This window comes from Chiloscyllium plagiosum, unplaced genomic scaffold (genome assembly GCF_037043375.1).
Source record: "Chiloscyllium plagiosum isolate Xiang-an unplaced genomic scaffold, Cpla_swu_hap1 HiC_scaffold_40, whole genome shotgun sequence".
In the NCBI taxonomy this organism is placed as follows: Eukaryota; Metazoa; Chordata; class Chondrichthyes; order Orectolobiformes; family Hemiscylliidae; genus Chiloscyllium; species Chiloscyllium plagiosum.
The window spans coordinates 10,544,051-10,569,051 of NW_028270178.1; the positions used below are offsets into that span (position 1 = coordinate 10,544,051).

Genomic DNA, 25,001 nt, shown 5'->3' on the forward strand with positions numbered 1-25,001 from the left:
CTTCCCCCACCCCAGAGCATGACCAAGCAGCTGTGTAACTAGCGTTTGCAATGAGTGTCGGTGACTTGTTTGTAAAATGTACAGCACTCTCTTTGACATTCCTTGATCAGGAAACTAGTCCTGTCCCCATTTGAGTCTATTTCTGATATTACAGAGAATGACAAAGATTTGGTTGAAAGACACTGTCCTTGCTGAGTTCCCCTGTGTGTTAACATGAGACAACACGTTCTGCCTGACACACTCACGTGGTTTCTCTTTGACATTTGTCAGCATCAGGCCCTCCATTCCCTCCACTCTTTATCCTGCCCAACACACCCAAATTAATTTAACACCCCACCAACCCCATGACAATTCCCAACCCCTCCCCCACTATGAGGCCTGTCTCATTCTTGCACCATATCATCTACCACCTTCCCCAGAAATGGTGCTGGTGATGTTGGAATAGAGATCTCCCCCTCTTAGAATGTCGCTCCTGCCCCATACTCCTCAGCTCGATACTGTGATCCTTGACCCTGTTTAAAGAGGGAGTCTCTCTCTCTCTGTCAGGGACCCTGTTTAAAGAGGGAGTCTCTCTCTCTCTCTCTGTGTCAGGGACCCTGTTTAAAGAGGGAGTCTCTCTCTATCTCTCTCTGTCAGGGACCCTGTTTAAAGAGGGAGTCTCTCTCTCTCTCTCTCTGTCAGGGACCCTGTTTAAAGAGGAAGTCTCTCTCTCTCTCTCTCTCTCTGTCAGGGACCCTGTTTAAAGAGGGAGTCTCTCTCTCTCTCTCTCTCTCTGTCAGGGACCCTGTTTAAAGAGGGAGTCTCTCTCTCTCTCTCTGTGTCAGGGACCCTGTTTAAAGAGGGAGTCTCTCTCTATCTCTCTCTGTCAGGGACCCTGTTTAAAGAGGGAGTCTCTCTCTCTCTCTCTCTGGCAGGGACCCTGTTTAAAGAGGGAGTCTCTCTCTCTCTCTCTGTGTCAGGGACCCTGTTTAAAGAGGGAGTCTCTCTCTATCTCTCTCTGTCAGGGACCCTGTTTAAAGAGGGAGTCTCTCTCTCTCTCTCTGGCAGGGACCCTGTTTAAAGAGGGAGTCTCTCTCTCTCTCTCTCTCTCTCTGTGTCAGGGACCCTGTTTAAAGAGGGAGTCTCTCTCCCTCTCTCTGTCAGGGACCCTGTATAAAGGGGGGGGTCTCTCTCCCTCTCTCTGTCAGGGACCCTGTTTAAAGAGGGAGTCTCTCTCCCTCTCTCTCTCCCTCTCTCTGTCAGGGACCCTGTACAAAGAGGGAGTCTCTCTCTCTCTGAAGGGACCCTGTTTAAAGAGGGAGTCTCTCTCTCTCTCTCTCTCTGTGTCAGGGACCCTGTTTAAAGAGGGAGTCTCTCTCTCTCTCTCTGCCAGGGACCCTGTTTAAAGAGGGAGTCTCTCTCTCTCTCTCTCTCTGTGTCAGGGACCCTGTTTAAAGAGGGAGTCTCTCTCTCTCTCTCTCTGGCAGGGACCCTGTTTAAAGAGGGAGTCTCTCTCTCTATCTCTGGCAGGGGCCCTGTTTAAAGAGGGAGTCTCTCTCTCTCTCTCTGTGTCAGGGACCCTGTTTAAAGAGGGAGTCTCGCTCTCTCTCTCTCTCTCTCTCTCTCTCTGCCAGGGACCCTGTTTAAAGAGGGAGTCTCTCTCTCTCTCTGTGTCAGGGACCCTGTTTAAAGAGGGAGCCTCGCTCTCTCTCTCTCTCTGCCAGGGACCCTGTTTAAAGAGGGAGTCTCTCTCTCTCTCTCTGTGTCAGGGACCCTGTTTAAAGAGGGAGTCTCTCTCTCTCTCTCTCTGTGTCAGGGACCCTGTTTAAAGAGGAGTCTCCCTCCCTCTCTCTCTCTCTCTGCCAGGGACCCTGTTTAAAGAGGGAGTCTCGCACTCTCTCTCTCTCTCTCTCTCTGCCAGGGACCCTGTTTAAAGAGGGAGTCTCTCTCTCTCTCTCTGTGTCAGGGACCCTGTTTAAAGAGGGAGTCTCTCTCTCTCTCTCCCTCTCTGGCAGGGACCCTGTTTAAAGAGGGAGTCTCTCTCTCTCTCTCTCTGGCAGGGACCCTGTTTAAAGAGGGAGTCTCTCTCTCTCTCTGTGTGTCAGGGACCCTGTTTAAAGAGGGAGTCTCTCTCTCTCTCTCTGTGTCAGGGACCCTGTTTAAAGAGGGAGTCTCTCTCTCTCTCTCCCTCTCTGGCAGGGACCCTGTTTAAAGAGGGAGTCTCTCTCTCTCTCTCTGTGTCAGGGACCCTGTTTAAAGAGGGAGTCTCTCTCTCTCTCTCCCTCTCTGTCAGGGACCCTGTTTAAAGAGGGAGTCTCACTCTCTAATCTCTCTCTCTGTCAGGGACCCTGTTTAAAGAGGGAGTCTCGCTCTCTCTCTCTCTCTCCCTCTCTGGCAGGGACCCTGTTTAAAGAGGGAGTCTCTCTCTCTCTCTCTCTGGCAGGGACCCTGTTTAAAGAGGGAGTCTCTCTCTCTCTCTGTGTGTCAGGGACCCGGTTTAAAGAGGGAGTCTCGCTCTCTCTCTCTCTCTCTGCCAGGGACCCTGTTTAAAGAGGGAGTCTCTCTCTCTCTCTCTCTCTCTGCCAGGGACCCTGTTTAAAGAGGGAGTCTCTCTCTCTCTCTCTGTGTCAGGGACCCTGTTTAAAGAAGGAGTCTCTCTCTCTCTCTCCCTCTCTGGCAGGGACCCTGTTTAAAGAGGGAGTCTCTCTCTCTCTCTCTGTGTGTCAGGGACCCTGTTTAAAGAGGGAGTCTCTCTCTCTCTTTCTCTCTCTGCCAGGGACCCTGTTTAAAGAGGGAGTCTCTCTCTCTTTCTTTCTCTCTCTGTGTCAGGGACCCTGTTTAAAGACGGAGTCTCTCTCCCTCTCTCTGTCAGGGACCATGTATAAAGAGGGAGTCTCCCTCTCTCTCTGTCTCTGCCAGGGACCCTGTTTAAAGAGGGAGTCTCGCTCTCTCTCTCTCTCTCTCTCTGGCAGGGACCCTGTTTAAAGAGGGAGTCTCTCTCTCTCTCTCTCTCTCTCTCTGGCAGGGACCCTGTTTAAAGAGGGAGTCTCTCTCTCTCTCTCTGGCAGGGACCCTGTTTAAAGAGGGAGTCTCTCTCTCTCTCTCTGTCAGGGACCCTGTTTAAAGAGGGAGTCTCTCTCTCTCTCTCTCTCTCTGGCAGGGACCCTGTTTAAAGAGGGAGTCTCTCTCTCTCTCTCTCTCTCTCTGTGTGTCAGGGACCCTGTTTAAAGAGGGAGTCTCTCTCTCTTTCTCTCTCTGCCAGGGACCCTGTTTAAAGAGGGAGTCTCTCTCTCTCTCTTTCTCTCTCTGTGTCAGGGACCCTGTTTAAAGACGGAGTCTCTCTCCCTCTCTCTGTCAGGGACCATGTATAAAGAGGGAGTCTCTCTCTCTCTCTCTCTCTCTCTGTCAGGGACCCTGTTTAAAGAGGGAGTCTCTCTCTCTCTCTCTGTCAGGGACCCTGTTTAAAGGGGGAGTCTCTCTCTCTCTCTCTCTCTCTCTCTGTGTCAGGGACCCTGTATAAAGAGGGAGTCTCTCTCTCTCTCTCTCTCTCTGTCAGGGACCCTGTTTAAAGAGGGAGTCTCTCTTTCTCTCTCTGTCAGGGACCCTGTTTAAAGAGGGAGTCTCTCTCTCTCTCTCTCTGTCAGGGACCCTGTTTAAAGAGGGAGTCTCTCTCTCTCTCTCTCTCTGTGTCAGGGACCCTGTATAAAGAGGGAGTCTCTCTCTCTCTCTCTCTGTCAGGGACCCTGTTTAAAGAGGGAGTCTCTCTTTCTCTCTCTGTCAGGGACCCTGGTTAAAGAGGGAGTCTCTCTCACTCTCTCTCTGTGTGTGTCAGGGACGCTGTTTAAAGAGGAGTCTCTCTCTCTCTCTCTCTGTGTCAGGGACCCTGTTTAAAGAGGAGTCTCCCTCCCTCTCTCTCTCTCTCTCTGCCAGGGACCCTGTTTAAAGAGGGAGTCTCGCTCTCTCTCTCTCTCTCTCTCTCTCTGCCAGGGACCCTGTTTAAAGAGGGAGTCTCTCTCTCTCTCTCCCTCTCTGGCAGGGACCCTGTTTAAAGAGGGAGTCTCTCTCTCTCTCTCTGGCAGGGACCCTGTTTAAAGAGGGAGTCTCTCTCTCTCTCTGTGTGTCAGGGACCCTGTTTAAAGAGGGAGTCTCTCTCTCTCTTTCTCTCTCTGCCAGGGACCCTGTTTTAAGAGGGAGTCTCTCTCTCTTTCTTTCTCTCTCTGTGTCAGGGACCCTGTTTAAAGACGGAGTCTCTCTCCCTCTCTCTGTCAGGGACCATGTATAAAGAGGGAGTCTCCCTCTCTCTCTCTCTCTCTGCCAGGGACCCTGTTTAAAGAGGGAGTCTCTCTCTCTCTCTCTCTGGCAGGGACCCTGTTTAAAGAGGGAGTCTCTCTCTCTCTCTCTCTCTGGCAGGGACCCTGTTTAAAGAGGGAGTCTCTCTCTCTCTCTCTGGCAGGGACCCTGTTTAAAGAGGGAGTCTCTCTCTCTCTCTCTCTCTCTCTCTGGCAGGGACCCTGTTTAAAGAGGGAGTCTCTCTCTCTCTCTCTCTCTCTGTGTGTCAGGGACCCTGTTTAAAGAGGGAGTCTCTCTCTCTTTCTCTCTCTGCCAGGGACCCTGTTTAAAGAGGGAGTCTCTCTCTCTCTCTTTCTCTCTCTGTGTCAGGGACCCTGTTTAAAGACGGAGTCTCTCTCCCTCTCTCTGTCAGGGACCATGTATAAAGAGGGAGTCTCTCTCTCTCTCTCTCCCTCTCTCTGTCAGGGACCATGTATAAAGAGGGAGTCTCTCTCTCTCTCTGTCAGGGACCCTGTTTAAAGGGGGAGTCTCTCTCTCTCTCTCTCTCTCTCTGTGTCAGGGACCCTGTTTAAAGAGGGAGTCTCTCTTTCTCTCTCTGCCAGGGACCCTGTTTAAAGAGGGAGTCTCTCTCTCTCTCTTTCTCTCTCTGTGTCAGGGACCCTGTTTAAAGACGGAGTCTCTCTCCCTCTCTCTGTCAGGGACCATGTATAAAGAGGGAGTCTCTCTCTCTCTCTCTCTCTCTCTCTGTCAGGGACCCTGTTTAAAGAGGGAGTCTCTCTCTCTCTCTCTGTCAGGGACCCTGTTTAAAGGGGGAGTCTCTCTCTCTCTCTCTCTCTCTCTCTCTGTGTCAGGGACCCTGTATAAAGAGGGAGTCTCTCTCTCTCTCTCTCTCTGTCAGGGACCCTGTTTAAAGAGGGAGTCTCTCTTTCTCTCTCTGTCAGGGACCCTGTTTAAAGAGGGAGTCTCTCTCTCTCTCTCTCTGTCAGGGACCCTGTTTAAAGAGGGAGTCTCTCTCTCTCTCTCTCTCTGTGTCAGGGACCCTGTATAAAGAGGGAGTCTCTCTCTCTCTCTCTCTGTCAGGGACCCTGTTTAAAGAGGGAGTCTCTCTTTCTCTCTCTGTCAGGGACCCTGGTTAAAGAGGGAGTCTCTCTCACTCTCTCTCTGTGTGTGTCAGGGACGCTGTTTAAAGAGGAGTCTCTCTCTCTCTCTCTCTGTGTCAGGGACCCTGTTTAAAGAGGAGTCTCCCTCCCTCTCTCTCTCTCTCTCTGCCAGGGACCCTGTTTAAAGAGGGAGTCTCGCTCTCTCTCTCTCTCTCTCTCTCTCTGCCAGGGACCCTGTTTAAAGAGGGAGTCTCTCTCTCTCTCTCTCTCTGTGTCAGGGACCCTGTTTAAAGAGGGAGTCTCTCTCTCTCTCTCCCTCTCTGGCAGGGACCCTGTTTAAAGAGGGAGTCTCTCTCTCTCTCTCTGGCAGGGACCCTGTTTAAAGAGGGAGTCTCTCTCTCTCTCTGTGTGTCAGGGACCCTGTTTAAAGAGGGAGTCTCTCTCTCTCTTTCTCTCTCTGCCAGGGACCCTGTTTTAAGAGGGAGTCTCTCTCTCTTTCTTTCTCTCTCTGTGTCAGGGACCCTGTTTAAAGACGGAGTCTCTCTCCCTCTCTCTGTCAGGGACCATGTATAAAGAGGGAGTCTCCCTCTCTCTCTCTCTCTCTGCCAGGGACCCTGTTTAAAGAGGGAGTCTCGCTCTCTCTCTCTCTGGCAGGGACCCTGTTTAAAGAGGGAGTCTCTCTCTCTCTCTCTCTCTGGCAGGGACCCTGTTTAAAGAGGGAGTCTCTCTCTCTCTCTCTGGCAGGGACCCTGTTTAAAGAGGGAGTCTCTCTCTCTCTCTCTCTCTCTCTCTGGCAGGGACCCTGTTTAAAGAGGGAGTCTCTCTCTCTCTCTCTCTCTCTGTGTGTCAGGGACCCTGTTTAAAGAGGGAGTCTCTCTCTCTTTCTCTCTCTGCCAGGGACCCTGTTTAAAGAGGGAGTCTCTCTCTCTCTCTTTCTCTCTCTGTGTCAGGGACCCTGTTTAAAGACGGAGTCTCTCTCCCTCTCTCTGTCAGGGACCATGTATAAAGAGGGAGTCTCTCTCTCTCTCTCTCCCTCTCTCTGTCAGGGACCATGTATAAAGAGGGAGTCTCTCTCTCTCTCTGTCAGGGACCCTGTTTAAAGGGGGAGTCTCTCTCTCTCTCTCTCTCTCTCTGTGTCAGGGACCCTGTTTAAAGAGGGAGTCTCTCTCTCTCTCTCTGTCAGGGACCCTTTTTAAAGAGAGAGTCTCTCTCTCTCTCTCTCTCTCTGTGTCAGGGACCCTGTATAAAGAGGGAGTCTCTCTCTCTCTCTCTCTCTGTCAGGGACCCTGTTTAAAGAGGGAGTCTCTCTTTTTCTCTCTCTGTCAGGGATCCTGTTTAAAGAGGGAGTCTCTCTTTCTCTCTCTGTCAGGGACCCTGGTTAAAGAGGGAGTCTCTCTCACTCTCTCTCTCTGTGTGTCAGGGACGCTGTTTAAAGAGGAGTCTCTCTCTCTCTCTCTCTGTCAGGGACCCTGTATAAAGAGGAGTCTCTCTCTCTCTCTCTCTCTCTCTGTCAGGGACCCTGTATAAAGAGGGAGTCTCTCTCTCTCTCTGTGTCAGGGACCCTGGTTAAAGACGGAGTCTCTCTCTCTCTCTCTCTGTGTCAGTGACCCTGTTTAAAGAGGGAGTCTCTCTCTCTCTCTCTCTCTCTGCAGGGACCCTGTTTAAAGAGGGAGTCTCTCTCTCTCTCTGTGTCAGGGACCCTGTATAAAGAGGGAGTCTCTCTCTCTCTCTCTGTCAGGGACCCTGTTTAAAGAGGGAGTCTCTCTTTCTCTCTCTGTCAGGGACCCTGTTTAAAGAGGGAGACTCTCTCTCTCTCTCTGTCAGGGACCCTGTTTAAAGAGGGAGTCTCTCTCTCTCTCTCTGTGTCAGGGACCCTGTTTAAAGAGGGAGTCTCCCTCTCTCTCTCTCTCTGTCAGGGACCCTGGTTAAAGAGGGAGTCTCTCTCACTCTCTCTCTCTGTGTCAGGGACGCTGTTTAAAGAGGAGTCTCTCTCTCTCTCTCTCTGTCAGGGACCCTGTATAAAGAGGGAGTCTCTCTTTCTCTCTGTGTCAGGAGAAAGTGAGGTCTGCAGATGCTGGAGATCAGAGATGGAAATGTGTTGCTGGAAAAGCGCAGCAGGTCAGGCAGCATCTAGGGAACAGGAGAATCGACGTTTCGGGCATTAGCCCTTCTTCAGGAATGAGGACAGTTTGTCCAGCAGGCTAAGATAATCTTATCCTGCTGGACAAACTGTCCTCATTCCTGAAGAAGGGCTAATGCCCGAAACATCGATTCCCCTGTTCCCTAGATGCTGCCTGACCTGCTGCGCTTTTCCAGCAACACATTTCCATCTCTGTGTCAGGAACCCTGTATAAAGAGGGAGTCTCTCTCTCTCTCTCTCTCTCTCTGACAGGGACCCTGGTTAAAGAGGGAGTCTCTCTCTCTCTCTCTCTCTCTCTGCAGGGACCCTGTTTAAAGAGGAAATCTCTATCTCTCTCTCTCACACACACACACACACACAGAAATCCTGTTTAGAGACTGTCTCTGTATCTGAGTGTGAATTTTATGCATTTAGAGTGAGCTGCTAATTTTGTACAAGTTGTGCTGTCACATTCTGAGTTTGATTACTGAGCTTTACCTTGTGTTACTGACACTAGCAGTCGGCTGGTTTGTTTACAACATTATTATTGAGGTTTAACCCTCTCCAGGCAACTGAGTTAGTTCATTGGAAATAATTAAAGCACAGTCTGTGCTATTGCTTTGCACCTGGGCTCTGTAAAACACACCAAGACCACCTGTATTTTCTGGAATGGCATCCAGTCTGTGTGTCAGACGGTCAGTCTGAATATGTGTCAATCTGTCTGTGTGTCAGTCTGTGTGTCAGACAGTCAATCTGTCTGTGTGTCAGTCTGTGTGTCAGACAGTCAATCTGTCTGTGTGTCAGTCTGTGTGTCAAGCAGCTTATCTGTCTGTGTGTCAATCAGTCTGTGTTTCAGGCAGTTTATCTGTCTCTGTGTTAGTCTGTCTGTGTGTCAGACAGTCAGTCCATCTGTGTGTCAATCAGTCTGTGTGTCAGACAATCAGTCAATGTGTCAGTCTGTCAGTCTGTGTATCAGTCCATCTGTGTGTAAGCCCGACTGTGTGTCAGTCAGTCGGTCAGTCTGCCGGTGTGTAAATCAAACTTTGTGTCAGTCAGCCTGTGAGTCAGTCAGGAGTGAGCGACTGGTCAGAAATTCACCAAGCGGAAGCCAGTTGTAACTGCCCCAGCCTGAGCTCTGTGTGCAGATCGCAGTACGTTTTCATGGGACCTTGCTCAGGGACAGGTGATCATGTCAGTTTGAATGTTGTTTTTCACATACACAACGAAATTCTGCCGACAGTTTTGCTGAGTGCAATCTCCGTCACATTTTATCTCTTCTTTACTGAATGTTTGATTGTGTGTGTGTGTCTCTCTGAGTGTGTGTCTGTTTTTGTGTGTATCTGTTTGTGTGTGTGTGTCTGTGTGTGTGTGTGTCTGTTTGTGTGTATGTGTCTTTGTGTGTCTCTGTGTGTGTTTGTGTGTGTGTCTCTGTGTGTGTGTCTGTTTGTGTGTGTGTGTATTTGTGTGTCTGTTTGTGTGTGTCTGTGTGTCTTTGTGTGTGTCTGTGTGTGTGTCTGTGTGTGTGTCTGTCTGTGTCTGTGTGTGTGTCTATGTGTGTCTGTGTGTCTGTTTGTGTGTGTCTGTGTCTGTGTGTGTGTCTCTGTGTGTGTGTGTCTGTGTGTGTGTGTCTGTGTCTGTGTCTCTGTTTGTGTGTGTGTCTCTGTGTGTGTGTTTGTGTGTGTGTGTCTCTCTGTGTGTGTCTGTGTCTCTGTGTGTGTGTCTGCGTGTGTGTGTCTCTGTGTGTGTGTGTCTGTGTCTGTGTTTGTGTGTGTGTGTCTCTGTGTGTGTGTCTCTGTGTGTGTGTGTCTGTGTCTCTGTGTGTGTGTGTCTGCGTGTGTGTGTGTGTCTCTCTGTGTGTGTCTGTGTCTCTGTGTGTGTGTCTGCGTGTGTGTGTCTCTCTGTGTGTGTGTCTGTGTCTGTGTTTGTGTGTGTGTGTCTCTGTGTGTGTGTCTCTGTGTGTGTGTGTGTCTGTGTGTGTGTGTGTGTTTAAAGGAGAAAGTGAGGTCTGCAGATGCTGGAGATCAGAGCTGGAAATGTGTTGCTGGAAAAGCGCAGCAGGTCAGGCAGCATCCAGGGAACAGGAGAATCGACGTTTCGGGCATTAGCCCTTCTTCAGGAACTCTGTGTGTGTTTAAAGTACACTGACAGCCTCCTGTCCACGGGTTCAGTTCCTGACCTCCTGAACAGGTTCTGACAAAGCCAATGTCCAGCCGGGCATCTGCAGCAAGCAGGGTGGAATGGGATCTTTCTGTGCGGTTCTTACTCTAGAGAAGAGAGCAGTGGCCAAGTACTGATAAGAAACCACCTTTTTATTGAGCTGAATTTAAAAGCAGCGGATTGGCTGACAGCACTCAGTGCATGACCCTGCGTATGGATTGGATTTGTGGAGTCTGACTGTGCGATCCCCATTGCCTCCAGTGTTTGAACTCTCCGGCATGTCGATCGTATTCCATAATGTACTGGTAACCACGGTAACCCGGAAACTGGTAACACACCCAACTGTGGGGCAGATCAAAGAAAAGGCAGATCCTTAGCAAAGGAGCAACTCCAACATTTAACAGTTGACCTTTCACCTTGTAACGGTGCGGGGTCAGAGACTGACACATCACCGAGGGGAGGGTCAAGGTGTCAAACATACAACATTGAACAGTACAGCACAGGAACAGGCCCTTCGGCCCACCGTGTCTGTGACAACCATGATGCCATCCTACCCATCTCCCAACACACGGTCCATATCCCTGTCTATTATCGAACTGGCTCTTAGACATTGCCATCGTATCTGCTTCCCACCACCTTCCCTAACAGCATGACTCACCACCTGTACACCACCCGCTGTGGAAAAAACATACGCCCTCCAGTTCCTTTAAACATTTCCCCCTCTCACATTAAACGTACCCCCCACCCAGTATTAGATACTTCCAACCTGGGAAATGGACTCCAACTAACCATGTTCGCTCTGACCTTTCACCCTCAGGACAGTAACTGAGGTCAGGCTCTGAATTTTCACCCTCAGGACAGTGACTAGGGTCAAGCTCTGACCTTTCACCCTCAGGACAGTGACTAGGGTCAGGCTCTGACCTTTCACCCTCAGGACAGTGACCCATGACTATGAATCAGGTACTTACGCCCCACTCTTTACAAACATGGATCCCACGTTGCTGTTACACCAGCCCATGGCCTGTAGTGAAGGGTAATCCTCACATACATCTGCGTGCTCTCCCATGAAGTTCTCCCGCTCATAGATTTCCATACGGGAGGCAGAATGGTTCTGTTAGAAACAGGACAGTCACAACCTTACCCTGACTGACCCGTGACCCCATCTTGACCCTGGATTACATCCAGACCCCTGATCTCATTCTGCTCCCTGACCTCACCCTTCACTCCCAATCCCAGCCTGACCCTGGAACGCATCCTACACTCTGATCACATCCTGACCCCTGACCCCATCCTGCCCCCCACCCCATCCTGACCATGAACCCATCCTGACCCCTAACCCCATCCTGCCCCCCCCACTCCATCTTGACCATGAACCCATCCTGATCCCAACCCCATCCTGACCCCTGAACCCATCCTGAACCCGAGCCCCATCCTGACCCCTGACCTCATCCTGTCCCTGACTCCATCCTGATCATGAACCCATCCTGACCCCAACCCCATCCTGATCCCTGAATCCATTCTGACCCCTAACCCCATCCTGTCCCCCCACGCCATCCTGACCATGAACCCATCCTGACCCCTAACCCCATCCTGACCCCTAGCCCCATCCTGATCATGAACCTATCCTGACCCCTAACCCCATCCTGACCCCTCACCCCATCCTGACCCGCGACCCCATCCTGCTCCTGCCCCTGTCCTGACCATGAACTCATCTGATTCCCAAATTCTTCTTACTCCTTAACCCCATCCTGACCCCTGACCCCATCCTGTCCCCTGACCCCCTCCTGAACCCTGATTACTCACTGTCCTGTAACCCAGTGCCCTGCTGTCTGCCCCAATACTGACCCTGACCCTTCTCTGCCCTCTGGCCTATTTTACCCTAATCCTGACCCCAACCTCACTCTGCCTTCTGCCTTGATGCTGACCCCACTCCTGACCCTGATCCTGGTCCTGATCTGGTCCCTTTGAGACCATGTTCCATACATTGACCTCTCAGACAGTTTCTGGAAATCCACCTGGAGCACACCATCGGTGTTCTCTCAGCGAGGCACACAGTGCCCTCTTCAAAAAGTTCCAGCAAGTTCGTGAGACACGATGTCCCTTCCGAAATCCAAGCCGACTCTTCGGAGTGACTGATTCTATCCCGAAGAATTGTTTCGGGACGTTTCCCCACCACTGAGGCCAAACTGTAATTGCTGGGATCATCCTGACAAGCTTTCAGGAATGGGATTGTCATGGGGACAAATCCCCAGGCTTCAGTTACCTCACCGGAGTCCAATGGCCAGAGCCTCCATAATCTCCCCCCTCATTAAAACCTCTGAATAAATCTTATTTGGCCCGGTGCTCTGTTAAGGCTGGGAGCTGACAATCCTTACAAGAATTCTTCCCTATTAATTGTGAACCCAGGTAGAGACAGAATTCCCTCCCGTGTCACCATGTGGTGGACAACATCCGGCTTTTTTTGGAAAGATGGAGACAAAATATTGATTTCGTACCTCACTCATGTCGCTGTTTCCGTGTGTAAACCCCATTTCTCTTTCTGATTAGTCCTGACCCTCCTCTTCCCCACCCTCTTCCCCACCCTCTTCCCAGTTATCTGCCGTTAGCATTCCCTTTGCTGTTAGCTGCTTGTCTCTGTCCATGTGCCCTCTCTGCTCTTCCAGGCGTATCTGGCCTGGTTTGCTGCTGTGTAGTTCTGTCGGGGAGCTGTCCTGATCACTCCCCCAGCGCCCAGACACAAGGCCAGGGCAGGCCTGACCATACCCAGGGCACTTACCGCACAGTAGACGGGCCTGAAGGACATCATCCACTCCACGTGGTAGGAGTTACTCCCACTCCAGGCCTCCCATCGGGAATACTCCCCACGCTCCAGGATAAACTGCTGCCCCTCAAAACCATGGTGCTCAAAACCAATCCAGCTAGAAACCAACAAACATTTCAAAACCAGTCAGCAGGGAGAGGCCATTCAACCCTCCACATCGTTCCGGAAGTGGATACGACAACAGCTGATCCCATAGAAACCTCATTATCATAATCAATTCGACATTAAATCTCCCCCCTTCAGCCTGGAAACTTTAGGATCTCACCCAGCATAATTCCACACTACTCCCGGCTTCCCTTACTATCCCACCCAGTCTAATCCCACTCTCCCCCCTCACTCCCCACTCCCTTTAATATCCCACCCAGTCTAATCCCACTCTCCCCCCTCACTCCCTGCTCCCTTTAATATCCCACCCAGTCTAATCCCACTCTCCCCCTCACTCCCCGCTCCCTTTAATATCCCACCCAGTCTAATCCCACTCTCCCCCCTCACTCCCCACTCCCTTTAATATCCCACCCAGTCTAACCCCACTCTCCCCCCTCACTCCCCACTCCTTTTAATATCCCACCCAGTCTAATCCCACTCTCCCCCCTCACTCCCCACTCCCTTTAATATCCCACCCAGTCTAACCCCACTCTCCCCCCTCACTCCCCACTCCCTTTAATATCCCACCCAGTCTAATCCCACTCTCCCCCTCACTCCCCACTCCTTTTAATATCCCACACAGTCTAACCCCACACTCCCCCTCACTACCCGCTCCCTTTAATATCCCACACAGTCTAATCCCACTCTCCCCCCTCACTCCCCGCTCCCTTTAATATCCCACCCAGTCTAACCCCACTCTCCCCCCCCTCACTCACCGCTCCCATTAATATCCCACCCAGTCTAATCCCACTCTTCCACCTCAGAGAGTGTGAGAAAGTGTCTGTGAGAGTGTGTGTGTGTATGAGAGTGTGTCTGTGTGTGTGAGCATGTGTGTTTGTGAGAATGTGTATGTGTTTGTGTGTGAGTGTGCCTGTGAGAGTGTGTGTCTGTATCAGTGTGTGTGAGAGTGTGAGTGTGAGAATGTGTGTGTACATGTGAGTGTGAGTGACATTGTGTGAGATTGTGTGAGACAGCATGAGAGTGTGAGAATGTATGTGAGAGTGTCTGTGTGAGAGTGTTTGTGTGAGTGAGAGAATGTGTGTGTGTGCAAGAGTGTGTCCACGTGTGAATGTCTATGAGAGAGTGTGCGTGAGTGTGTCTGTGTGAGAGTGTGTTTGAGTGTGTCTGCGTGTGTCAGAGTGTGTGTGAGAATGTGTGTGACAGAGTGTAAGAGAGTGAGTGTCAGAGAGTGAGTTTGTGAGAATGTGTATGAACGTGTCTGTGAGTGTGAGAGTGTGGGTCTTTGAGAGTGTGTGTGCTTGTGTCAGAGTGTGTGCGTGTCAGAGTGTGCGCGTGTCAGAGTGTGCGCGTGTCAGAGTGTGTGCGTGTCAGAGAGGGTGCGTGCCAGAGAGTGTGTGCATGTGTCAGAGTTTGTGTGCGTGTCAGAGAGTGTGTGTGTGTCTATGAGAGTGTGAGAGAGTGTGTCTGTGAGTGTATCTGTGAGCGTGTCAGAGAGTGTGTCTGTGTGAGTTGTGTGAGAGTGGGTGTGAGTGTGTGCGTGTGTCAGAGTGTGTGAGAGTGTGTCTGTGAGAGTGTGTGTGCGTGTGTCAGAGTGTGTGTGCATGTGTCAGAGAGTATGTATGAGTGTGTCTGTGAGAGAGTGTGTCTGTGCGAGTGTGGATATGAGTGTGTGCGTGCGTCTGTGAGAGTGCGTCTGTGAGAGTGCGTCTGTGAGAGTGTGTCTGTGTGAGCGTGTGTCTGTGTGAGCGTGTGTGAGAGTGTGTGCATGCGTGCGCATGTGTGAGTGTGTGTGAGAGTGTGTCTGTGTGAGCGTGTGTGAGAGTGTGTCTGTGTGTGCTGTGTGAGAGTGTGTCTGTGAGAGTGTGTGTGTGAGAGTGCGTGTGTGAGAGTGTGTCTGTGTGAGTGTGGATGTGAGTGTGTGTGCGTGTGTCTGTGTGAGCGTGTCTGTGTGAGCGTGTCTGTGAGAGTGTGTCTGTGTGAGTGTGTCTGTGTGAGTGTGTCTGTGTGAGCTTGTCTATGTGAGCGTGTCTGTGAGAGTGTGTCTGTGAGAGTGTGTCTGTGAGAGTGTGTCTGTGTATGCGTGTGTGTGTGTGAATGTGTGTGAGCGTGTGTGCATGTGTGTGTGTGAGAGTGTGTCTGTGTGTGTGTCTATGAGAGTGTGTCTGTGAGAGTGTGTCTGTGTGTGCGTGTGTGAGAGTGTGTGCGTGTGTGAGAGTGTGTGTGTGCGTGTGTGCTTGTGTGTGCGTGTGTACGTGTGTGTGAGTGTGCGTGTGTGTGAGCGTGTGTGAGAGTGTGTGTGAGCATGTGTGCGTGTGTGTGCGCGTGTGTGAGTGGGTGTGCATGTGTGTGAGTGGGTGTGAGTGTGTGTGAGTGGGTGTGAGTGTGTGTGAGTGGGTGTGAGTGTGTGTCCGTGTGTGTGTGAGTGGGTGTGAGTGTGTGTGCGTGTGTGTGAGAGTGTGAGAGTGTGAGTGTGTGTGAGTGTGTGTGTGTGTGAGTGTGTGTGAGCGTGTGTGCGTGTGTGTGAGTGTGTGTGAGTGTGTGTGAGTGGGTGTGTGTGTGAGTGGGTGTGAGTGTGTGTGTGAGCGTGTGTGAGTGTGTGTGAGCGTGTGTGAGTGTGTGTGAGTGTGTGTGAGTGTGTGTGTGAGTGTGTGTGTGTGAGTGGGTGTGCGTGTGTGTGAGTGGGTGTGCGTGGGTGTGTGTGGGTGTGAGAGTGGGTGTGAGAGTGGGTGTGAGAGTGTGTGTGAGTGTGAGTGGGTGTGAGTGGGTGTGCGTGTGTGTGCGTGTGTGTGAGTGGGTGTGAGTGGGTGTGAGAGTGGGTGTGTGAGTGTGTGTGAGTGGGTGTGTGAGTGGGTGTGAGTGGGTGTGAGTGGGTGTGAGTGGGTGTGAGTGTGTGTGAGTGGGTGTGTGAGTGTGTGTGAGTGTGTGTGTGAGTGTGTGTGAGTGGGTGTGAGTGGGTGTGAGAGTGTGTGAGAGTGTGTGAGTGTGTGTGAGTGTGTGTGTGTGTGTGCGTGTGAGTGGGTGTGTGAGTGGGTGTGAGTGTGTGTGTGTGTGTGTGTGTGTGTGTGAGTGGGTGTGAGTGTGTGTGAGTGTGTGTGTGTGTGTGTGTGTGTGTGTGAGTGGGTGTATCTAAATGGTTTTGTTTATTGAGTAGGTCCTTCCTCATCATGTCAGTGTGTGGTTGTGGATGTGCAGGTTGCTGTGGTAGGGAGACATGTAGAGGCCTGGAGAACGCAGTCACTTACGCTCCACTTTCTACATGGATGGAGCGGACATTGTCGAACCCACACTGAGTGATGTTGCAGCATTCACTGGTAAACTCCTGTCTCCGACCCTGGAAATTCTCCCGTTCCCAGACCACAATCTGTGGAAACATGCAGAGGGGGGGTGAGAGGGAGAGAGGGAGGGAGGGAGGGTGAGGGGGAGGGAGGCAGAGAGGGAGGGAGAGAGGGAGAGAGGGAGGGAGGGAGAGAGGGAGGGAGAGAGGGAGAGAGGGAGGGAGACAGAGAGGGAGGGAGGGAGGCAGAGAGGGAGGGAGGCAGAGAGGGAGGGAGGCAGAGAGGGAGGGAGGGAGGGAGGCAGAGAGGGAGAGAGGGAGGGTGAGAGGGAGGGAGGTAGAGAGGGAGGGAGAGAGGGAGAGAGGGAGGGAGGCAGAGAGGGAGGGAGGGAGGGAGGCAGAGAGGGAGAGAGGGAGGGTGAGAGGGAGGGAGGCAGAGAGGGAGGGAGAGAGGGAGAGAGGGAGAGAGGGAGGGAGAGAGGGAGAGAGGGAGAGAGGGAGGGAGGCAGAGAGGGAGGGAGAGAGGGAGGGAGGGAGGGTGAGGAAGGGAGGGAGAGAGGGAGAGAGGGAGGGAGGCAGAGAGGGAGAGAGGGAGGGAGAGAGGGAGAGAGGGAGGGAGAGAGGGAGAGAGGGAGAGAGGGAGGGAGGCAGAGAGGGAGGGAGAGAGGGAGGGAGGGAGGGTGAGGAAGGGAGGGAGAGAGGGAGAGAGGGAGGGAGGCAGAGAGGGAGAGAGGGAGGGAGAGAGGGAGAGAGGGAGGGAGGGAGGGTGAGAGGGAGGGAGAGAGAGAGGGTGAGAGGGAGGGAGGCAGAGAGGGAGGGAGAGAGGGAGAGAGGGAGGGTAAGGAAGGGAGGGAGAGAGGGAGGGAGGCAGAGAGGGAGGGAGGGAGAGAGGGAGGGAGAGAGGGAGGGAGAGAGGGAGGGAGAGAGAGAGGGAGGCATAGAGGGAGGGAGGGTAAGGAAGGGAGGGAGAGAGAGAGGGAGGGAGAGAGGGAGAGAGGGAGGGTGAGGAAGGGAGGGAGAGAGGGAGGGTGAGAGGGAGGGAGGGAGGCAGAGAGGGAGGGAGAGAGGGAGAGAGGGAGGGTAAGGAAGGGAGGGAGAGAGGGAGGGAGAGAGGGAGGGAGAGAGGGAGGGAGTGAGGGTGAGAGGGAGAGAGGGAGGGTGAGAGGGAGAGAGGGAGGGAGGGAGAGAGGGAGGGAGAGGAAGGGAGGGGGAGGGGGAGGAAGAGAGGGTGAGAGGGAGGGTGAGGAAGGGAGGGAGAGAGGGAGAGAGAGAGAGTGGGAGAGAGAGAGGGAGGCAGAGAGGGAGGGAGAGAATGGGAGAAAGAGAGAGAGGGAGGGAGAGGGGGATAAGGGACAGGGAATGGGACTCAGAGTGGAGGAGGGAGCAGCAGTGAGGGAACAACGAAGAGAGAGAGAGAGATTGGGAAGAAGAGGAAGGCAGGAGAGATAGTGGGTATGACAGGTATGGGGGCGAGGGAGGGTACACCAGTGACATGAAGAGAGAGTGAGAGAGAAATACAGGGAAAGAGAAAAAAAGAGAAGGAGAGGGAAAGTGAGAATGAGAGAAAGAGAGGATGTGGTGGAGGCTGGTACAATTGCAACATTTAAGAGGCATTTGGATGGGTATATGAATAGGAAGGGTTTGGAAGGATATGGGCCGGGTGCTGGCAGGTGGGACTAGATTGGGTTGGGATGTCTGGGTCAGCATGGACGGGTTGGACTGAAGGGTCTGTTTCTGTGCTGTACCTCTCTGTGACTCTGTGACTATGAGATGCGAAGATTCAGAAGAGTGAAATTTGGGGAAAAGTGAGCATCCAATCAGCATTGAGTCTCAGATCTTCCTTCTCAAGTTAAAGTAATCCAATCACATGATTGGTCAGATTAATGATGATCCGGCTCCAAAGAGGTTCAAGAGGAACCTGTTTTATTTCCTCATGGGGTGTGGGTGTCTCTGGTTGGGTCAGTATTTATTGCCTGTCCCTAATTTCGCCCCCTTGAGAAGCTGGGGATGAGCTGCCCTCTGCACTCCATGTGCTGTAGGGTAGACACACAGTGTCCTTGAGGGAGGGAATCCCAGGATTCTGACCCAGCGACAGTGAGGGATCTGATGGAGAAACCTACCAGGCTCGGAGAGAGGGCTGAATGGCCTCCTGCTGGTCCCTGATGGGAATTTTCTTGGACGGGGAGATGGGAATGTGGGGATTTGGATAAGGATTGTTCTGGGATTTAGTCTCACCTTCCAGTATCCGGGATATCCCTGGTTCAGGGGAGTGGTCACCGTCTGCATCATCTTCAATCGTAGGGGTTTCTGGGGAAAAAAAATTCAGAGACATCAGACTGCAGTCGGAATTGATCTGGGTCACAGCCTTGTTAGATCTCCCTGTACCTGCATCTTCCCCATCTTCAGATAACTGCCCCCATCACCCTCCCCCTCCCATTTCCATCCAGACGGTCCCATGACCCCCTTCCTGAAGGTAGACTGAGGGTCCCCAGTTCCCTCCATTTTCCGACACTCCTTTCCTGAGTTGTGACTGCGCTCACTGATGGCCAGATTCCTCAGTCCCTGATGAACATTTCCATCCTGTGAGGAATCGTGGCTCAAGGTGAGACCCACATCCTGGGCCTTTCTGATCTCACTCCTTTCCTTCATCAAAGTACACACTGGATCTTTCCTGATGTGGCACAGGCCAGGGATGGAGCCTGGAGGATAGGCCGAGGATGGAGCTTGGAGGATAGGCTGAGGATGGAGCCTGGAGGATAGGCCGCAAATGGAGCCTGAAGGATAAGCTGTGGAAGGAGCCTGAAGGATAGGCCTGGGATGGAGCCTGAAGGATAGGCCTGGGATGGAGCCTAAAAGATTGCAGAGGATGGAGCTTGGAGGATAAGCTGTGGATGGAGCCTGAAGGATAGGCCGCAAATGGAGCCTGAAGGATAGGCCGCGGATGGAGCCTGAAGGATAGGCTGAGGATGGAGCCTGAAGAATAGGCCTCAGATGGAACCTGGAAGGTCAGACCAGGGATGGAGCCTGGAGGATAGGCGGCTGATGGAGCCTGGAGGGTAGGCCAGGGATGGACCCTGGAGGTTAGGCCACAGATGGAGCCTGGAGGATAGGCTGAGAATGGAGCCTAGAGAGTCAGACCAGGGATGGAGCCTGGAGCAGACAGGCTGGGAATGGAGGCTGGAGGAGAAGCCAGGGATGGGGCATAGAAGATTGGTTGGGGATGGAGCCAGAAGAGGGCAGACCAGGGGTGTCAGGATGAAAATGGAGTTGAAGAGTGTGGTGCTGGAAAAGCACAGCAGGTCAGGCAGCATCCGAGGAGCAGGAGAATTGACGTTTCAGGCATAATCCCTTCATCAGGAATGAGGTTTGTGGGCCAAGGGTGCTGAGAGATAAATGGGAGGGGGGTGGGGAAGGTAGCTGAGAGTGTGATAGGTGGATAGAGGTGGGGGTAAAGGTGATAGGTCAGAGGGGAGGGTGGAGAAGATAGGTGGAAAAGAGATAGGCAGGTAAGAGAAATCATGGGGACAGGGCTGAGCTGGAAGTTTGGAACTAGGGTGAGGTGGGGGAAGGGGAAATGAGGAAACTGTTGAAGTCCACATTGATGCCCTGGGGTTGAAGTGTTCCGAGGCGGAAGATGAGGCGTTCTTCCTCCAGGCGTCTGGCGGTGAGGGAGCGGCGGTGAAGGAGGCCCAGGACCTCCATGTCCTCGGCAGAGTGGGAGGGGGAGTTGAAATGTTGGGCCACGGGGCGGTTTGGTTGGTTGGTGCAGGTGTCCCGGAGATGTTCCCTAAAGCGCTCTGCTAGGAGGCGCCCAGTCTCCCCAATGTAGAGGAGACCGCATCGGGAGCAACGGATACAATAAATTATATTAGTGGATGTGCAGGTAAAACTTTGATGGATGTGGAAGGCTCCTTTAGGGCCTTGGATGGAGGTGAGGGAGGAGGTGTGGGCGCAGGTTTTACAGTTCCTGCGGTGGCAGGGGAAAGTGCCAGGATGGGAGGGTGGGTTGTTGGGGGGTATGGACCTGACCAGGTAGTGACGGAGGGAACGGTCTCTCAGGAATGCAGATAGGGGTGGGGAGGGGAATATATCTCTGGTGGTGGGGTCCGTTTGTAGGCGGCAGAGGTTGAGGAGGAAATTCCACGCCCCCCCCACCAACCCATCTTCCCCTCCTGGCACCTTTCCTTGCCACTACAAGAGGTCAAAACCTGTGCCCAAACCTCTCCCCACACCTCTCCCCTCACCTCTGTCCAAGGTCCCAGAGAAATCCGTACCGAGTCCCAGATCATCATCCTCAATTCAAAGTATTCCGATTACATCCAAACCAATTCTCTGCCCAGGCAGAAACCAGTACCCAAAACAGTTAGGAAATACCATAGGTTCTTCTGAAATGCTCATATCAGCAAATCCTAGAATTCCTCATGACCCCCCTCTCTGACCTACCACCTTTACCCCACCTCCATCTCCCTATCATATTTCCAGCTACATTCCTCCAATTGATCTCTCAGCCCCCATGGCCCACAGGCCTCATTCCTGAAGAAGGGCTTTTGTCCAAAACGTCGATTCTCCTGCTCCGCGGATGCTGCCTGACCTGCTGTGCTTTTCCAGGAACACACACTTCGACTCTGATCTGCAATCCTCACCTTCTACTGGGACGAGAATGGAGAATGGCAGACCGAGGATGGAGCCTGGAGAATAGGTTGGGAATGCAGTCTGGAGGGAGACAGGCTAGGGATGGCACCTAGAGGATAGGCCAGGGATGGAGCCCAGAGGATAGGCCAGGGATGGAGCCCAGAGGATAGGCCGGGGCCGGAGCCCGGAGTACAGGCCGGGGCCGGAGCCCGGAGGACAGGCCGAGGTTGGAGCCCGGAGGATAGGCCGGGGCCGGAGCCCGGAGGACAGGCCGGGGCCGGAGCCCGGAGGACAGGCCGGGGCCGGAGCCCGGAGGACAGGCCGGGGACGGAGCCCGGAGGACAGGCCGGGGACGGAGCCCGGAGGATAGGCCGGGGCCGGAGCCCGGAGGACAGGCCGAGGTTGGAGCCCGGAGGACAGGCCGGGGACGGAGCCCGGAGGGCAGGCCGGGGCCGGAGCCCGGAGGACAGGCCGGGGATGGAGCCCGGAGGACAGGGCGGGGATGGAGCCCGGAGGACAGGCCGGGGCCGGAGCCCGGAGGACAGGGCGGGGATGGAGCCCGGAGGACAGGCCGGGGCCGGAGCCCGGAGGACAGGCCGGGGACGGAGCCCGGAGGACAGGCCGGGGCCGGAGCCCGGAGGACAGGCCGGGGCCGGAGCCCGGAGGACAGGGCGGGGATGGAGCCCGGAGGACAGGCCGGGGCCGGAGCCCGGAGGACAGGCCGGGGACGGAGCCCGGAGGACAGGCCGGGGATGGAGCCCGGAGGACAGGGCGGGGATGGAGCCCGGAGGACAGGCCGGGGCCGGAGCCCGGAGGACAGGGCGGGGATGGAGCCCGGAGGACAGGCCGGGGACGGAGCCCGGAGGACAGGCCGGGGCCGGAGCCCGGAGGACAGGCCGGGGCCGGAGCCCGGAGGACAGGCCGGGGATGGAGCCCGGAGGACAGGCCGGGGATGGAGCCCGGAGGACAGGCCGGGGTTGGAGCCCGGAGGACAGGCCGGGGACGGAGCCCGGAGGACAGGCCGGGGACGGAGCCCGGAGGACAGGCCGGGGACGGAGCCCGGAGGACAGGCCGGGGACGCAGTTTGAAGGGGGACAGACCGTGGATGGAATCTTGGCTGTCCTGATGTGACACAGGCCGGGAATGAAGCCTGGGCCTTTCCTAATGTTACAAGGCTGGGAAGGAAACTTGGGCCTGTCCTGATGTGACACAGGCCAGGAATGAAGCCTGGGTCTTTCCTGAATCCTCCATCAGGCCCACATGGGAATATTTCTCCTTCCTGTCAGTCTGTGTGCCTGTGTCCGGCCATCGGTCAGTACGTACCCTGTCAAAGATGAAAGGTATGAACACGCCGTCTGCTCTGATGTTGGCTGTGACCTTTTATTTATACAGTTCCCTGAGCCTTGGCTGATTGAGGTCAGGGACATGGTCAGCACAAAGTATTATCAGCACATCAGAGGGTCACCCAGCAAATCCCCCCCGTGTCCCCAAATCTCTGAGTCAGTAAAAACAAGTTGGCTGCTGTCAGCAGGCTGCTGGTAAATGAATGAATGATTTATTGTCATTTGTACTCTGCAATGAACAACACGGTAAAACACAGTGAAAGGCTTCAATCCCCTCGACCCAGCGTGATTCAAATACCTCCAGATCAAAAATACAAAGCTGAAAGAATCCACCTTCCCACCGCTACCCCCACCACTAGTCCTCGGCCACTCACACTGGACCCACCAACGTCACAGTCACCTCCTCAGCCAAACCTCCATCACATCTGTTCGGTCTGACCTCCCTGTGACAAAGCCAGGCTGACTATTCCTGATCTAACCCTGCCTCTCCAAGTGGAGATTAATTCTCTCCTCCATCCTTTCCCCATTAATGGATCTGTATTTCCCTCCTCTCGCTCTCCCTCCTTCTTGTAACACAGAACCACACGACCTCTCCTCCAGCACCTCCCTGTGGCCAGGGATGGTTTAGCAATTAGGGTCAGGGGTCCCTGTCATATCTCCCCTCCCCTCCCCTCCCCTCCCACAGCAGCCTGGGTGGTAACACACCTTGACACATCCACTGTCCACTGTTAAAAGCTCCATTACCACCAGCTTCTTCTGCTGAACAACTTCACAATCGCACTTCTCAAACTCTGTCTCTACATTCTCCTTCTCCAGGGTACAGACTGATGTAAAGTTTTCAATCAACACTCTACCAATGTCCTCTAAGTAAGAAAACGTCCTTAATATCTCACTCACTCTCCCCCAGTGTATATTAGAAAGTGTGTGTGTGTCTGACAGTGTGTGTGCAGTGTTGTATCTCTGTGAGTGTGTCTGTATGACTATGTATGGCACAGTGTGTGTATATGTGAGAGTGTGTCTGAGTGAGAGTGTGAGAGAGTGTGAGAAAGTCCAACCAACCACACCGCCCCGTGGCCCAACATTTCACCTCCCCCTCCCACTCTGCCGAGGACATGGAGGTCCTGGGCCTCGTTCACTGCCGCTCCCTCACCACCAGACACCTGGAGGAAGAAAGCCTCATCTTCCGCCTCGGAACACTTCAACCCCAGGGCATCAATGTGGACTTCAACAGTTTCCTCATTTCCCCTTCCCCCACCTCACCCTAGTTCTGAACTTCCAGCTCAGCCCTGTCCCCATGACCTGTCCTACCTGCCTATCTCCCTTCCCACCTATCCTTTCCACCCTCCCCTCTGACCTATCACCTTTACCCCCACCTCCATCCACACTCTCAGCTCTCTTCCCCCACCCCCCCCCGTCCCATATATCTCTCCACACCGGAGACTCCCAGCCTCATTCCTGATGAAGGGCTCCTGCCTTAAATGTCGATTTTCTTGCTCCTCGGATGCTGCCTGACCTCCAGAGGGTACAGGGCCAGCGTTTCCTCATCAGGAGAGCTACCCATTCCCGGGATCAGTAACTCTTTTCTGAGCTGCTTCCAACACATTCCCCTCCCTCTGGCCAGTCCCTGTACACAGAACACCCCTGCTCCTGGATTCTCACATCGAGCTATCCGATTTCCCAGTTGCTTATGCGCCCATTCCTATACTAGCCCATTGTGTGTATTCCACCAATAAACGAGACAGTACCCAGTGTTCCCTCGAACTGACAGTGATTTCTGGAACCAGAATTCATGACATGCCGACACTGATCACCATGCGCGGATCTTTAGAAAGTCTGCATCAGCAGCTTAATGGGAACCTGGGCCACAGCTAATCAATTCGATCATCCTTAACTCCACCTTCCTGCCTCTTACCCCATAACCCTCAATTCTCTTCCTGATTAAAAAGCCTGCCTCAGCCCTCAATCTCTTCCGTGAGCCAGTCTCGGCAGCCACCTCCATTAGAGAGCGGATGTTTCCCATTGTGGGACAAACTAGAATGAGGGGTCTTTGTTTTCGGATAAGGGCTGACAGATCTCAAACAGACATGAGGAAAAAACGACTTCTCTCCAGGGGTCACGAATCTGCGGAATTCACTCCCCTGGAGTGTGGTCGAGACCGGACACTGAATAAGTTCAGGGAGGAGATAGAAATGTTAGTGAGTTTTGTATGAAAGGGTTATGGGGATTGGGCAGGACTGTGGAGGTGCCTTATCGATAAGACCTGCCATGATCATTATCAAAGAGCACAACAGGCTTAAGGGGGTGAATTATCTACTCCGGCCCTGAGTCTTAATATAAATGTTTGGGAAAAGCACAGCAAAATCTTTGTAATAGATTGATATTGTTTAGCAGGAGTTTGTGGGTCAAGATTAGAGTGATGCTGGAAAAGCACAGCATGTCAGGCAGCATCCGAGGAGCAGGAAGACGCTGCCTGGCCGGCTGTGCTTTTCCAGCATCACTCTAATCTTGACTCTGACCTCCAGCATCTGCAATCCTCACTTTTTCCGAGGAGGTTGTGGGTGCAATGCTTGGGAAAGTGATTTAGTGAGAGATCAGGCAGTAGCTGAGGTTCTGGATGTAGGTTTGCTCGCCGAGCTGGAACATTCATTTTCAGACGTTTCGTCACCACACTCGGTAACGTCATCAGTGAGCCTCCAGACGAAGCACTGCTGGTGTTTCCTGCTTTCTATTTATATGTTTGAGTTTCTGTGGATTGGTGACATCATTTCCTGTGGTGACATCATTTCCCATGGTGACACCATTTCCCGTGGTGACGTCATTTCCTGTTCTTTTCCTCAGGGGGTGGTAAATGGGGTCCAAGGTCAATGTGTTTGTTGCAAATCTTCTCAAAACTTGCAAAATAGTTGAGGTGCGGAATGGGACATTATAAGTCTTCCTTCAATTCAAGGATTTGGCATTAGAACATGCAATCCAATTCTCCGCACGGACAGAAAATAGTACCCAAGCCGGTCAAACAGCCCCCTTGCACACCATATACTGAGTGGATGTTTCACCTTTCCCTATCTGTGAGGTAGCAGTGCTGACCACTGAGCCATCACATCATCCACTTTACAAAGCCTTGTCTTCATTCTAGATAATATTTTTACAACAAGTCACTGTGGCAGAACACTACTGGGAGCCA

At 53.2% G+C, this 25,001-nt stretch overlaps 1 protein-coding gene across 1 annotated transcript; it reads right to left on the bottom strand.

The window, feature by feature from the left end:
- Positions 1-9,776: 9,776 nt before the first annotated feature.
- Positions 9,777-18,152, bottom strand: LOC122544118 (beta-crystallin A1-2-like). The gene is made up of 5 exons (XM_087981505.1): positions 18,081-18,152; positions 15,814-15,932; positions 12,422-12,563; positions 10,614-10,756; positions 9,777-9,987 (listed from the first exon to the last, which is right to left on the bottom strand). Exons 1-5 carry the CDS (start codon positions 18,132-18,134, stop codon positions 9,840-9,842), a joined length of 606 nt encoding a protein of 201 aa, XP_087837631.1. The 5' UTR covers positions 18,135-18,152; the 3' UTR covers positions 9,777-9,839.
- Between the last annotated feature and the right edge of the window lie 6,849 nt (positions 18,153-25,001).